A 14989-nucleotide genomic window follows, 5' to 3' on the forward strand; every position below is an offset into this window, starting at 1 on the left:
TATAGAGACAGTCCCTACCCAACGGTGGGCTCACAGTCTAAAAGAGTGGGCTCACAGTCTAAAAGAGCACCGTACTAAGCGCTCGGGAGAGTACGACATAATAATAATAGTAACTATTAATGTTATTATTGTGGTACTTACTTGTTAAGGGCTTCCTATGTGCCAGGCACTGTACTAAACGCTGGGGTGGATACAAGCAAATCAGGTTGGACACAGTCCCTGTCCCACATGGGGCTCACAGTCTCAATTCCTGTTTTACAGATGAGGTAACTGAGGTGCTGAGAAGGTGCTTTGCCCAAGGTCCCATAGTAGACATGCTTAGAACAGTGCTTGGAACATAGTAAGCGCTTAGCAAATACCACTATTATTATTGTTATTATTAGGCGGAGCTGGGATTGGAACCCATGACCTTCTGAGTCCCAGGCCTGCGCTCTATTCCTCTGTCTCACGTGGGAGGTGGAGAGTCTAGAGGGGTCAGCAGGGTGGGCATTGGCCCTCCCTGCCCGGGTAGCTCCTTCCAGGCCTCCCTCCCAGCCTCTCCGCCCATCTTCCCCACAGGGTACGCCTACTTCCTGCGCGGCCACCATTACTGGAAGTTTGACCCGGTGAGGGTGAAAGTCCTGGAAGGTTTCCCTCGCCTCATCGGCCAAGACTTCTTCAACTGCGCCTCCTCCTTCAACTCCTTCCGCTGAGAGGCAGCCATCCCTCTGGGGTCTCCTCCCCCCCCAGGGCACCCACCCTCCCACCCCCGCCCCCCCACCATCTCCCCACAAAGAGTCAGAGGGATCGGAGGACCTTAAGACTATTTATTCCGGAAATAAGACGAGGGGTTACCTCGGCCCCGTGAGTTTGAGGTGAGGGAGACAGGTGGCTGGTTTAGTCTCTGGCTTCAGGTTGGGGGTCACCCTCCTGGGATATAGGGGAGGGTCAAGAGCCCCCTCCCAGGAAGCAGGATGTCATCAGCTGTGGTACCCTGGGAGGAGCTGGGGTTGGGGGGGAAGGGGGTCCCTGTTGGTTGCTGCTCCCAGCCACCGCCCCCATCATTTCCTATCAGCCCTACCGCTTTACCCATCAGTCCTGCCTCAGAGCTGAGGCTCAGTAGCCCCAGGAGACGCTCAGCAGCTGTGCTGGTCACCGCTGGGCCCTCTGGCTGTCGTAGCAAACAGTCTCTGGACTGTTGTCTGACTCTGGCTCCCCCCGGGACTTTTGAGATTTGCCGAATCTGCAGGGATAACTCCTCCTCCCTCCTCCCAGCAATTTCCCGTAATGCCCGGAGCGGCCTCTGAGGACAGGGTTTCCAGTGGTTGGCCGTGTCCAAGGTCTCCTTGCGGCTGTGTCGGCCCTGAACCGAAGCACCTTTCTCAGAGTTTCCCACGTGAGTTATTTCCTCCCTCCTGATCTGCCCCCCACCCCTTTCTCCCGGTATGTGGGCCGACTTTCCATCGGAAAATGGGCAGGGATCTTCAGTGGGGAGGGGACGGAGAATGGGAGCAGAGCAGGCTTCAAAGAGCAAGAAGGCCAGAAGGCCACCATTTTAGGTCTTTGTAGTTCTTGTCAGAGAGCCGGGAAGACTGAGGCCTGAAGTCTGGTTCAGAAAGCTGAGGTGGGCCATTGTCCCCTTAACCCCCAAGGAGTGAGCCCCAGGATCTCCTGTGTCCAGTGCCCCTCTCAGATGGCCTCTTCCCCCTCCCCTGGCTCCCTTGTGTGGGAGTTTTCCCACCCCTGGGGTCTTCAGACACTCTACTGCCCCTGTGCTGGTGGGCATCACCTCAGGTACTGGACCTCAGGGTCCCCTTTCCCCAGGCTGGAGAGATCCAAGAAGAGACTGTGAGAAGAGGGGTCGATCGGGTCACAGTCACAGGGACCAGGAAGCCACTAACCCCCCCTCCCAAGCTCCCTCCAATGCCTCGCTCCCCTCAGCCCCAAGATGCTCTGACAAAAACCACCAGAAGGAATGGGGAGCTGCCCGTCCCTTCCCCCTGGGCTCGCAGACCAAGGCAGTAAAAATGGGGGTGGAAAATGTCCCAAGTGAAAAGCTGCCCCTCCGGGCTGGTACGTTAGGGGAGACCGGAGAGTTTCCGGCCGGTGAGAACCCCGTTCTCCCTGCTCCCCACATCCCAAGGTAGACTCAGGGCCCCAAATTGCCTTTTTTATTCACTTCTTCACGTCTGGCCTGGCTGACAGCCGAGGTCTATTTCTCTCAGGCTGCTCTACTCTCCTTGTTTGTGTTCAGAAAGCAGGTGGCCCACGCAAGTTTCCATGATGCCCAGCGGTGCCTTTGGGGTAAGGGTTTCCCGGGATTAGGGATGTCACACAGACGCTACCCACGGGGAAAGATGGAGCATTTTCTGGGGTGTTCCGCCCCCCGGGCCATCCTCTGGGCCTTTTGGCTAAGTCTGTCAGGGAGGAAGGAAGGAGGCTCTGCAACATATCCTGCCCTGCCTTCGACAAGTGCCTTGCTTTTACCTCAGCCACGGTACAGGCCTGAGCTCGGACTCCCTTCCGCTCACTCCTGTTGCTTTCCAAAGCCATTGAGGTTTTTCGTCCAAAGACCAGTGTAAATGTGTGTATAGTGTGTACAGATCTTTTGTATCTACGGACTGTTTCAATAAACACGCTCACTTTTCTAACATCCCCTCTGGCTTCCCTGTCTGTAAGGAGGTCCCGGAGGGCCGTGACAGTTCTCCAGACTGCACCAAGGGGTCAGAGCTGCCTGGGTCTGTGGAGGTGGCCAAGGGGCTCTAAAAAACAAGGGATGAAAGTCAAAAGGGATTTCTCACCAAATGCCCACACGCGCCTCTCGCTGCCCTGGTGGTTGGGAGCTTTTTGGGCAGCGGAGGGGGTGGTTGAGGGAGGGGTCAGCCGGGGGAGGGAATGACCAGTCACCAAAGCCAGTGGTTGCCCAAAACCTCCCAGGTGGAATAAAATTGGGAAAGAGGTGGGGTTGTGGCTGCTGACCACCAAAGACAGAGCAGACAGCAGAGTCTGGGAAGTTGGGGAATGGGACGGGGAGAACCGCTCCTCTCCAGTCCGGCTCCACATCTCCCCCGCCGCTGCCCCCACTGTCTCTATACACCCATTCCTGGACTTTTTAATCAGTCTGTCCACTTTTATATCGTACTCTCCCAAGCGCTTAGTACAGTGCTCTGCACACGGTAAGCACTCAATAATTACGATCGAATGAACAATAAATACTATTGAATGAACAGAGTCCTTACTTTTGCTGAGCACCATACTCGGGGCTCGGGGGAGGACGATACAATAAAGTTGGTAGACACAGTCCCTGCCCTTAAGGAGCTTAGAATCTACTATGTGCAGATCACCGAACTGAGAACGTGGGAGAGAGCAATAAAGTTAGGAAGTCCTCAAGGAGTTTACAATCTAGTGGGGGAAGAGAGAAGCTAAAATCTATTTCAGGAAGGGGGAAGCGATAGAGTAAAAACATCCGGACTTAAGTGCTACAGGGGTCGGGGAGCGGGGCTTTTAGCTCGCTCCCAACTTACTCCCAGCCCCGTCCCTACCCTTGGTCAGAGGAAGTGGAGTGTTTGCAGAAATCTAAACATCAGGCCGACTTCGTCCACTTCAAGTTTATCCTTTAACTCTGCCCGGCAAAATTGTTTCCTCCACCCTTATTGACATCCGTACCCATCGTCCACTCCAGTTGTTCCAGACTTTTAACTCCCTCCCCTACCCACCCCTGGCCTCCCCCATCCCTTGTCCCTAATGACCTGGCCACCTTCTTTATTAAGAAAAATGACACTATCAGGTGTGATCTCCCTAAAATCTCCCCTGCCCCTCCTCATTCTCTCCCCTATCCTGCCCCCTCTTCAACTCTCCCGTCTTTCCCCGCACTATCTCTAGAGGAGATCTGCCTTCTCTCAAAATCCAACCCAAACAGGCTTCTTCTCAAGTAATCCCAAACGGGCTACCTCTCAAACCACTCCAAACAGGTTTCCTTTCATGTAACCCCAAATGGGCTACTTATCAAACTTCCCTAAACGGGGTTCATTTCAAGTCCCATTGGTCTCTCGGCGCCATAGGGTCTGACAGAGTGAGCAACTCCGACTCCGGTAAAGGCAACTCGCCACATCCCTGTGACAGAGTCATTCATTCATACATTCGATCGTATGTATTGAGCACTTCCTGTATGCAGAGCTCTGCGCTAAGTACTTGGGAGAATACAATATAACGATAAACAGACACATTCCCTGCCCAAATGAGCTTACAGTCTAGAAGGGGCGACAGACAATAATATAAATAAACAAATTACAGATATGGAGATAATTGTCGCGGGGCTTGGAGGGGGAATGAATGAAGCGGGGAAGTCAGAGCGATGCAGAAAAGGAAAGGAGGGCTTAGTCAGGGAAGGCCTCTTGGAAGAGATGGGCCTTCAGTAAGGTTTTGAATGGGGAGAGGAATTGTCTGATGGATATGAGGAGGGAGGGCATTGTAGGGCGAGAGGTCAGTGGCGAGATAGATGAGACGAAGGTACAGTGAGACTGTTACCATTAGAGGATTGAAGTGTGCGGGCTGGGTTGGAGTAGGAGAGTAGCCACAAAGATGTCGTAGAAGACACAGCCCGGAGTCCAGCAGGTCAGGTGGTTTAGGGGCCGGAGGGGCTTCTGTGGGGAGCCTCCTGGAGGAGATGAGCTACAGAAGGGCTTTGGTGCAAGCTTCTAAATAAGGATACACCAAGAAGATGAAGACGCTCTAATTTCAAAGGACTAAAGTCGGAGGAGGAACTTGACCGAAGCTCACAAAATCTCTAAGGGGGTGGACAGGGTGAAACAGTGCAGCCCAGTGGCTAGAGCCCAGACCCGGGAGTCAAAGGGCCCGGGCGCTAATCCCAGCTCTGCCACTTTCTGCTGTGTGATCTTGGACAAGTCACTTAACTTCTCTGGGCCTCAGTTACCTCATCTGCAAAACGGGGATTAATGCTGTGAACCTCATGAGGGACGCGGATTGTGCCCAAACTGATTATCTTGTATCTACCCCAGCATTTAGAACAGTGCCTGGTACATAGTAAGAGCGCAATAAATATCATTAAAAAAATCCCCCTCCCTCATCATCATCATCAATCGTATTTATTGAGTGCTTACTGTGTGCAGAGCACTGTACTAAGCGCTTGGGAAGTACAAGTCGGCAACATAACTTCTGAACTAAGACTGTAAGCCCCATGTGGGACAGGGCCTGTTTACGCTGTACTTACCCCAGTGCTTAGAACAGTGCTTGACCCATAACAAGTGCTTAACAGATACCACCATTATTCTAATCATTATTTCTTTTTTGTTCCCCAAGCACGCACTGAGACTAGAAGGCGGTAGGTTCCAAACGACACAAAAAGAAAATTTTCAGCCAAGGGGAAGCCAGCCTAAGGAATTGGCTACTCCTTCAAATTGTGCAGGTGGAAAATATTAATAGGGTAAAGAGGTGTTTGGATGATTTATAGTGAGAAACTCAGATTGGGTTATTGGAAAAGTTGGGGGATGCTAGAAGCATTTAATTCAATTCAATTCAGTTGTATTTATTGAGCACTTACTGTGTGCAGAGCACCGTACTAAGCACTTGGGAGAGTACGATACAACAATAAACGGACACATCCCTGCCCGCAACGAGCTTACAGTCGAGTCAGGGAGACAGACATTAATACAAAAAAAATGTACATAAGTACAGTGGGGCTAGGAGGGGAGAAGAACAGAAGGAGCAAATCAGGGCGACGCAGAAGGGTGAGGGAGAAGAGGAAATGGGGGGCATAGTAAAGAAAGGCCTCCTGGAAGAGATGTGCCTTCAATAAGGCTTTTAAGTAAGGCCCCGGTGCTCAACAGGCTGTCTTCAGGATACTTACACTCCAACTGGGGAGACAGACGGACGCAGAAATATTTACAAATTGAGCAATCAAAATAAACAGGAGTCTATATGATTGATTACACTCACACAAACGCGATGGAAGAACACTCTAAATACATAAGTGCTTTGCATGAAGCTCAGCTTGAATTTCCCACCATTCAGGTTCATCTGATTTTTTTCTTTTTTTTTGGTTCCAGTCCATCTCCAGTTTCTGGAGTTTCCCGCTGTGAGTCCTTGGGTATGGGTGGGCTTGCCACCCCAGTGGCCTGGTAGCCAAGTCAATCGATCGATTAATCGTATTTTTTGAGGGTTTATGTGTTCAGAGCACTGTACTAGACATTCAGGAGAGTACAATATAATAGGGTAAGGTAGAAATGTTCCCTGCCTATATTCCCAGCTGTGTGACTTTGAACAAGTCTCTTAAATTCTCTGTCCCTCAGTTACCTCATCTGTAAAATGGGTATTAGAGACTGTGAGCCACACATGCAACAACTTGATTACTTTGTATCTACCCCAGTGCTTAGAACAGTGCTTGGTACATAGTAGTGCTTAACAAATACCATCATCATCATCACCATCCAACCATAGAACAACTTGAGAGTAATCTGAGGCCACAGGGAGGAATGGAAAAGAATTGTTGCTGAATTGTACCTTCCAAGTGCTTAGTAGAGTGCTGTGCACACATTAAGCGCTCGATAGATACGATTGAATGAATGAATTTAATGGAAAGAACACTTTCCTGGCAGTCAGAAGGCCCAGGTTCTAATCCCAACTCTGCTGGCTGCCTTTAGGTGCTCATTTTAAACTCCTTTGTGCCTCAGTTTCCTCATGTGGAAAATTTGGGCAAAATCCTCATTCTCTCTCCTTCTTAGAGTGTGAGCAGTGCATGGGGCAGGGATTGTGTCTTATATGACTAACTTCTATCTACCCCAGTGCTTAGGACAGTGTTTGACACAGGATCAGTACATAACAAATATTATTATTATTACTGCATATGTTAAGCGCTTGTCTTGACTAATGCCATCGAAGTGTTTCCGATCAGTCACTTGACTTCTCTGTGCCTCAGTTACCTCATCTGTAAAATGGGGATTAAGACTGTAACTTTCCCGAGGTCACCCAGCGGACAAGTGGCGGAGCTGGGGTTAGAACCCAGGTCCTCTGGCTCCCAGGCCTGTGCTCTATCCACTAAGCCAAGCTACTTCAGTCCCAGGCACTGTACTAAGCGCTGGGGGTAGATACAAGATAATCAGATTAGACACAGTCCCCGTCCCACATGGGGTTCACTGTCTAAATCCCATTTTACAGAGGAGAGAACTGAAGCCCAGAGAAGTGAAATGACTTTCCCAAGGTCACACAGCAGACCAGAGGTGGAGCCAGGATTAAAACCCAGGTCCTCTGACTCCCAGTCCTGTGCTCTTTCCGCTAGGCCACTGCTTCTTGCCATTATTGTTATTATTATTATGAGTAACTATCCCACTTCGAGACTCTAGATATCTGATTCCTGATTACAAGCAAAATCCACTGTGAGGAGAGGGGTTGATGGAGACTAGGGGCTTCCTATGGGAAGGAGTTTTCCTGGTCCTTTAGAAATGAATTCAGTGGGACTCGGCCCTGGAAATCTGAGAGGAAAGCCAGACAAAGGCAAGTAAACAAAGAAATCAGGCAGGTTTGGACAGATCTGGCTCCTTCCACAGGTGGCCACTGACTCGCCAGAGATCATCAAAAGGCTGCTCTCACTTTGGCAACCTCTCCGGCCTCCCTACCGTAATAAATAATAATTGAGGTATTTGTTGAGCATTTACAGTGTACTAAGCACTGGGCTAGACACAGGATAATCGGGTCGGACACAGCGCTTACTGAAGTAATTTGTGCACAGTAAGCGCTCAGTAATCCTCTAGACTGTAAGTTCGTTGTGGGAAAGGGAATGTGTCTGGTCATTGTTGTATTGTGCTCCCCCAAGCGCTTAGTACAGTACTCTACATATTATAAGCGCTCAATAAGTACGATTGAATGAATAAAGACGATTGAAAAGAAAAAGACAGTCTCTAGCCCACATGGGGCCCACGGTCTGGGTAGGAGAGAGAATAGGCATTGAATCCCCATTTTACAGATGAGGAAACCGAGCCCCAGAGAAGCCGTGTCTTGCCTGAAGTCACACAGTCGGCAAGTGGCAGAGATTAGAACCCAGGTGCTCTGACTCCCAGATCTGGGCTCTTTCATTCATTCAGTTCATTCGATCACATTTATCGAGCACTTACTGTGTGCAGAGCCCTGTGCTAAGTGCTTGGGAGAGTACAGAGAAGCAGCGTGGCTCAGTGGAAACAGCACAAGCTTTGGAGTCAGAGGTCATGGGTTCAAATCCCAGCTCCGCCAACTGTCAGCTGTGTGACTTTGGGCAAGTCACTTAACTTCTCTGTATCTCAGTTACCTCCTCTTTAAAATGGGGACTAAGATTGTGAGCCCCCTGTGGGATGAGCTGATCGCCTTGTAACCTCCCCAGCACTTAGAACAGTGCTTTGCACATAGCAAGCACTTAATAAGTGTCATTATTATTATTATTATTACTACAGTATAACAGTAAACAGACACATTCCCTGCCCACAGCGAGCTTCAGTCTAGAGGGGGAGACATCCATATATAAATAAATTGCGGATATGGACAAAAGTGCTGTAGGGCTGGGAGTGGGGATGAATGAAGGGAGCAAGTCAGGATGATGCAGAAGGAAGTGGGAAGAGAGGAAATAGGGGGCTTAGTCTGGGAAGACCTCGCCATGCTGCTTCTCATAAAAGTGGTGATGTGCCTGGTTTGCTTGAAGTTAAACAGAAAGTTTATTTGGTTCTTACATACACGCAACGAGCAGCCTCAGTGAGGGCCAGTTTGTAGGGAAGGAATTTGATCGGGCCTTGGGGCTAAACTTTGGACACGGTTGATGACTTTCGCCAGGGTAGACAGAGGGCTTGGGGTGGGGGGAGAAAGGGGCAGGGGGCAGATAGCAGGCACATGGGAAGCGTTCAGAGGCCGCGGGGCATTCGGAGGGTAGATAGAGGGTGTGTGAGAACATTCGGAGGGTGAGTGGGGGGTATGCAGGGGGTGTGTGGAAGGTAAGCAGAGGACACATTAGGGGTGGAATGGGCAGGAAATGGTATTGAGCACTTGCCCTTTCCAGAGCATTGTGATACATACTCGGGAAGAGTATAATCAATCAATCCATCGTATTTATTAATCGCTTCCTGAGTGCAGAGCATTGCATTAAGCACTTGGGAGAGTACCATATAGCAGAGTTGCTGGACACATTCCCTGCCCACGACGAGCTTACAGTCTAGAGGGGGAGATAGACAACAATAGAAATGAATAATTTACGGATATGGACGTAAGTGCTGTGGGGCTGAGGGAGGGGTGAATAAAGGGTACAAATCCTAGGGTGAGGGTGATGCTAGAAGAGAGTGGGCAAAGAGGAAATGAGGGCTTAGTCAGGGAAGGCTTCTTGGAGGAGATGTGCTTTTAATATGGCTTTGAAAGTGGGGAGAGTGATCGTCTGTGGGATATGAAGAGGGAGGGTTTCTAAGCTAGAGACGGGATGGGGGAAAGAGGTCGTCGGCGAGATAGACAAGATGGAAGGACAGTAAGTTGGACTTAGAGGAGCAAAGCGAGTGGGCTGGGTTGTAGTAGAAAATCAGGGGGTAAAGGTAGAAGGGGGCAAGGGGATTGAGTGTTTTAAAGCCGATGGTAAGGCATTTCTGTTGATACAGAGGCGGACGGGCAACGATTGGAGGTTCTTGAGGAGTGAGGAGACACGGACTGAATGTTTTTGTAAAAAATGATCTGGGCAGCAGAGTGAAGTATGGACCGGAGTGGGGAGAGAAAGGAGGCAGGAAGGACAGCAAAGAGGCTGAAGCAATAATTAAGGCGGAAGAGAAGATGTGCTTGGATCACCGAGGTAGCGGTTCAGATGGAAAGGAGAGGGCAGATTTTATCCATGTCGTGGAGGCTAAACAGACGAGATTTGTTGACAGATAGAATTTGTGTTTTCAATGAGAGAGGTGAGTCGAGGATAAGGCCAAGGTTACGGGCTTGTGAGGCGGGGAGGATGGTGGTGCCGTCTACAGTGATGGGAAAATCGGTGGGAAGTCAGGGTTTGGGTGGGAATATGAGGAGTATGATAGAGAAGGAATCCTTTCGACAAGAAACCTACAATCTAAGAGGATGGACACCAACTAATTTCACAACACCGTGATCACAGTAACCCAATCCCTTCCCCTTAGTACTTGTGTTTTATTTCTATCCTCAACATTCACAATACATAGGCGTATTTTTGTTTTTTACTAATTGGTAGATTGCATTTGTAAATCAGTACATTTAGTTATTTTTTCAGTTGTGTTCTCGTCTGTTTTTTAATGGCATTTGTTAAGGACTACCTATGGATCATCTTTCTATGAAACTCCTCACCATTGGCTTTAAAGCACACAATCCCCTTGCCCTCTCCTGCCTCACCTCACTTCTCTCCTACTCCAACCCAGCCCGCCTGCACACTTGGCTCCTCTAATGCCAAACTTCTCACTGGCCCCTTCTAAACTGTGAGCCCACTGTTGGGTAGGGACTGTCTCTATGTGTTGCCAACTTGTGCTTCCCAAGCGCTTAGTACAGTGCTCTGCACACAGTAAGCGCTCAATAAATACAATTGATTGATTGATTGATTGATTGATTGATTGACTGGACCTCCATCTTGCCTATCTCGCGGCCGACCCCTCGCCCACATCCTGCCTCTGGCCTGGGACGCCCTCCCTCCTCAAATACGACAGTCAATTACCGTCCTCCTCTTCAAAGCCCACGGGGGGCTCACGGTCTTAATCCCCATTTTACAGATGAGGGAACTGAGGCCCAGAGAAGTGAAGTGACTTGCCCAAAGTCACCCAGCTGACAACTGGAGGAGTCGGGATTTGAACCCATGACCTCTGACTCCAAATCCCGTGATCTTTCCACTGAGCCACGACGAGTGAATCATATTGGCCATAGTCCATGCTGCATGGTAGGCCTTACTGTCTTAATCTCACTTTGCAGATGAGGTATCTGAGGCACAGAGAGGTTACACCACTTGCCCAAGGTCACACAGCAGACAAGTGGCAGAGGGGGGATTAGAACCCAAGTCCTTCTAACTCCCTAAGACCATGCTCCAGCCACTATCCGCCACACTGCTTTTGCTTTGAAATATTGGCACTGCCTCCTGCTTTCACAATTTCTTAATTACTTCTGTCTGTTTCCATTCAACTGCAACATCCTTGAAGATCTTTCTACATGTTTTGTTTTGTTGTCTGTCTCCCCCTTCTAGACTGTGAGCCCATTGCTGGGTAGGGACCGTCTCTATATGTTGCCCACTTGTACTTCCCAAGCGCTTAGTACAGCGCTCTGCACACAGTACGTGCTCAATAAATACGACTGAATGAATGAATGAGTTTCTAGCTACTGTTGTGCTCTCCTAAAGTGCTTAGTGCAGTGTTCCACCCTCAGTAGGTGCTAAATAAATACCATTAATTGATCGACTGAATGGGATGAGAGGAAGATGTGAGAGAGGGGAAAAAGGACGATGAGGAAATGTAGTCCTGTCAGTCCAGGGTATTCGCAAAAGCCTTCTCCTACAAGTATCACGATCATTATTATTATTGTATCCCCTATGGACCCCAGTTCCTGGCACATGGTAAGTGAGCGCTTAATAAATACCACTATAGTCGTTCCCCTTCACACATAAGAGTTGAGTGTTGTGAGGTTGGGGGCTACTAGTACCCCAGATGTGGGCCCAGCACCCCCTCCCCCTCTGCCTCCCTCAGGCCTACAGGCCTGTAACTAACGCTGCAGAGAAGCAGCGTGGCCTAATGGAAAGAGCACTCACCTGGAAGTCAGAGGCCCTGGGTTCTAATCCCGGCTCCGCCACGTCTGTTGTGTGATCTTCCGCAGGTCTCTTCCCTTCTGTGTGCCTCAGTTCCCTCATCTGTAAAACAGGGATGGAGACTGTGAGCCCCATGTGGGACAGGGACTGTATCCAATGAGATTTGCTTGGATCCACCCCAGTGCTTAGAACCGTGCCTGGCACATAGTAAGTGCTTAACAAATACTAGAATTATTATTATTATTCCCTCATCTATGAAATGGGGATTACGACTGGGAACCCCATGGGGACAGGGACTGTATCCAACTTGATTACCTTGTATCTACCCCAGTGCTTAGAACATTGCCTGGCACATATTAAGTGCATAACAAACACCATAATAATGAAAATTATTATTGTTATTACCTCATCTATAAAATGGGGATTAAGACTGTGAGTCCCAAGGGGGACAGGGGCTGTGTCCAACCTGATTACCTTGTATTTACCCCAGTGCTTAGAACAATGCCTGGCACATCTTTGCACATAGTAAGCGCTTAACAAATGCCATCATTATTATATTAAACGCATAACAAACACCATAATAATAAAAATTATTATTGTTATTACCTCATCTGTAAAATGGGGATTAGGACTGGGAGCCCCACATGGGACAGGGACTGTGTCCAACCTGATTATCTTGAATCCAACCCAGTGCTTTAGAACAGTGCCTGGCATATAGTAAGTGCTTAAAAAACACTAAAAGAACAGTGCTTTGCACATACTGAGCGCTTAAAAAATACCATTAGTATTCTTATAATTATTACCTCATCTATAAAATGGGTATTAAGACTGTGAGCCCCAAGGGGGACAGGGACTGTGTCCAACCTGATTACCTTGTATCTACCCCAGTGCTTAGAACAGTGCCTGGCAAATAGTGAGAGTTTAACAAATACCATTATTATTACTACTATTAATATTATTATTATTCCTTCATCTGTAAAATGGGGATTAAGACTGGGAGCCCCACATGGGACAGGGACTATGTTCAACCTGATTACCTTGAATCCATCCCAATACTTACAACAGTGTCTGGCACATAGTAAGCGCTTAAAAAACACTAAAAGAACAGTGCTTTGCACATACTAAGTGCTTAAAATATACCATTATGATTATTATTATTTTATTATTATTATCTCATCTGTAAAATGGGGATTAAAACTGCGAGCCCCATGTGGGACAGGAATTGTGTCCAATCTGATTACCTTGTATCTTGCCTCAGCCCTTAGAATAGTGTTTGGCACATAGTAAGCGCTTAAGAAATACCATAAGTAGTAGTATTATTATTCCCTTATCTGTAAAATGGGGATTAAGAGTGTGAGCCCCATGGGGGACAGGGACTATGGCCAACCTGATTAGCATTGGCTCAATGGAAAGAGCCGGGGCTTGGGAGTCAGAGGTCATGGGTTCAAGTTCTGACTCTGCCACTTGTCACCCATGTGGCTCTGGGCAAGTCACTTCACTTCTCTGTGCCTGTTCCCTCATCTGGAAAGTGAGGATGAAGACTGTGAGCCCCATGTGTGGGGCAACCTGATTACCTTGTATCCTCCCCAGTGCTTAGAACAGAGCTTTCCACACAGTAAGCACTTAATAAATGCTATCATTATTATTATTATTATTATTCTCTGCGCCTCAGTTCCCTCATTTGGAAAATGGGGATGAAGACTGTGAGCCCCATGTGTGGGGCAATCTGATTATCTTGTATCCTTCCCAGGGTTAGAACAGTGCTTTGTACACATTAAGCGCTTAATGAATGCTATTATTATTATTATTATTGTTATTATTATTATTCTCTGCACCTCAGTTCCCTTATTAGGAAAATGGGGATGAAGACTGTGAGCCCCATGTGTGGGGCAACCTGATTACCTTGTATCCTCTCCAGAGTTTAGAACAGAGCTTTGCACACAGTAAGCACTTAATAAATGCTATCATTATTATTATTATTATTCTCTGCGCCTCAGTTCCCTCATTAGGAAAATGGGGATGAAGACTGTGAGCCCCATGTGTGGGGCAACCTGATTATCTTGTATCTTCCCCAGCGCTTAGAACAGTGCTTTGTACACAGTAAGCGCTTAATAAATGCTATCATTATTATTATTATTATTCTCTGCACCTCAGTTCCCTCATTAGGAAAATGGGGATGAAGACTGTGAGCCCCATGTGTGGGGCAACCTGATTACCTTGTATCCTCCCCAGTGCTTAGAACAGTGCTTTGTACACAGTAAGCGCTTAATAAATGCTATCATTATTGTTATTACTATTCTCTATGCCTCAGTTCCCTCATTTGGAAAATGGAGTTTCCCCATTTGGAAAATGGGGATGAAGACTGTGAGCCCCATGTGCGGGGCAACCTGATTACCTTGTATCCTCCCCAGTGCTTAGAACAGTGCCTTGTACACAGTAAGCACTTAATAAATGCTTTCATTATTATTATTATTATTCTCTGCGCCTCAGTTCCCTCATTTGAAAAATGGAGTTCCCTCATTTGGAAAATGGGGATGAAGACTGTGAGCCCCATGTGTGGGGCAATCTGATTACCTTGTATCCTCCCCAGCGCTTAGAACAGTGCTTTGTACCCAGAAAGCACTTAATAAATGCTATCATTATTATTATTATTCTCTGCGCCTCAGTTCCCTCATTTGGTAAATGGGGATGAAGACTGTGAGCCCCATGTGTGGGGCAACCTGATTACCTTGTATCCTCCCCAGCGTTTAGAACAGTGCTTTGTACACAGTAAGCGCTTAATAAACGCTATCATTATTATTATTATTCTCTGCACCTCAGTTCCCTCATTTGGAAAATGGGGATGAAGACTGTGAGGCCCATGTGTGGGGGATGAAGACTATGGGCCCCATGTGTGGGGCAACCTGATTACCTTGTATCCTCCCCAGCGCTTAGCACATAGTAAACACTTAACAAATGCCATCATTACTGTTGTATCTACCCCAGCGCTTAAGACAATGTTCAGCCCACAGTGAGGGCCTCAGAAGTCCCCCCCAACCGCCATGTTCTTCTTGGTGCACCCGATGACGTCACTTCCGGCCGGGGCCGGGCTGAGGGGAAGCGGGAGGGGGGCGCCGGCTCCTTTAAGACGTCCTGCGGGCGCGCCCCCCTCTTTTGCCCGCGCCATGGCGGCTTCTGCGCCTGCGCCCGCGCCCGCGCCTGCGCGGTGAGCGTGAGGGAGGCGGGGCGGGCCGGTGTTGGAGCACCTCCCTGCCCCCGGCG

The 14989-nt window shown here is 48.6% G+C and overlaps 1 protein-coding gene across 4 annotated transcripts in view; it reads left to right on the plus strand.

Moving 5' to 3' along the window:
- MMP11 (matrix metallopeptidase 11) overlaps positions 1-740 on the plus strand; it is a 32615-nt gene extending 31875 nt beyond the window's left edge. For 3 of the 4 annotated variants that reach the window (XM_038763327.1, XM_038763329.1, XM_038763328.1), the window contains one exon: positions 559-740. In XM_038763327.1, coding sequence (XP_038619255.1) covers positions 559-692 — 134 coding nt within the window. In that variant the 3' untranslated portion in view covers positions 693-740. The remainder of the gene's footprint in view (positions 1-558) is intronic. The other variant, XR_005455377.1, reaches the window with a different exon arrangement.
- Positions 741-14989: the final 14249 nt, after the last annotated feature.

This window comes from Tachyglossus aculeatus, chromosome 21 (assembly GCF_015852505.1).
Source record: "Tachyglossus aculeatus isolate mTacAcu1 chromosome 21, mTacAcu1.pri, whole genome shotgun sequence".
NCBI classification, from domain to species: domain Eukaryota; kingdom Metazoa; phylum Chordata; class Mammalia; order Monotremata; family Tachyglossidae; genus Tachyglossus; species Tachyglossus aculeatus.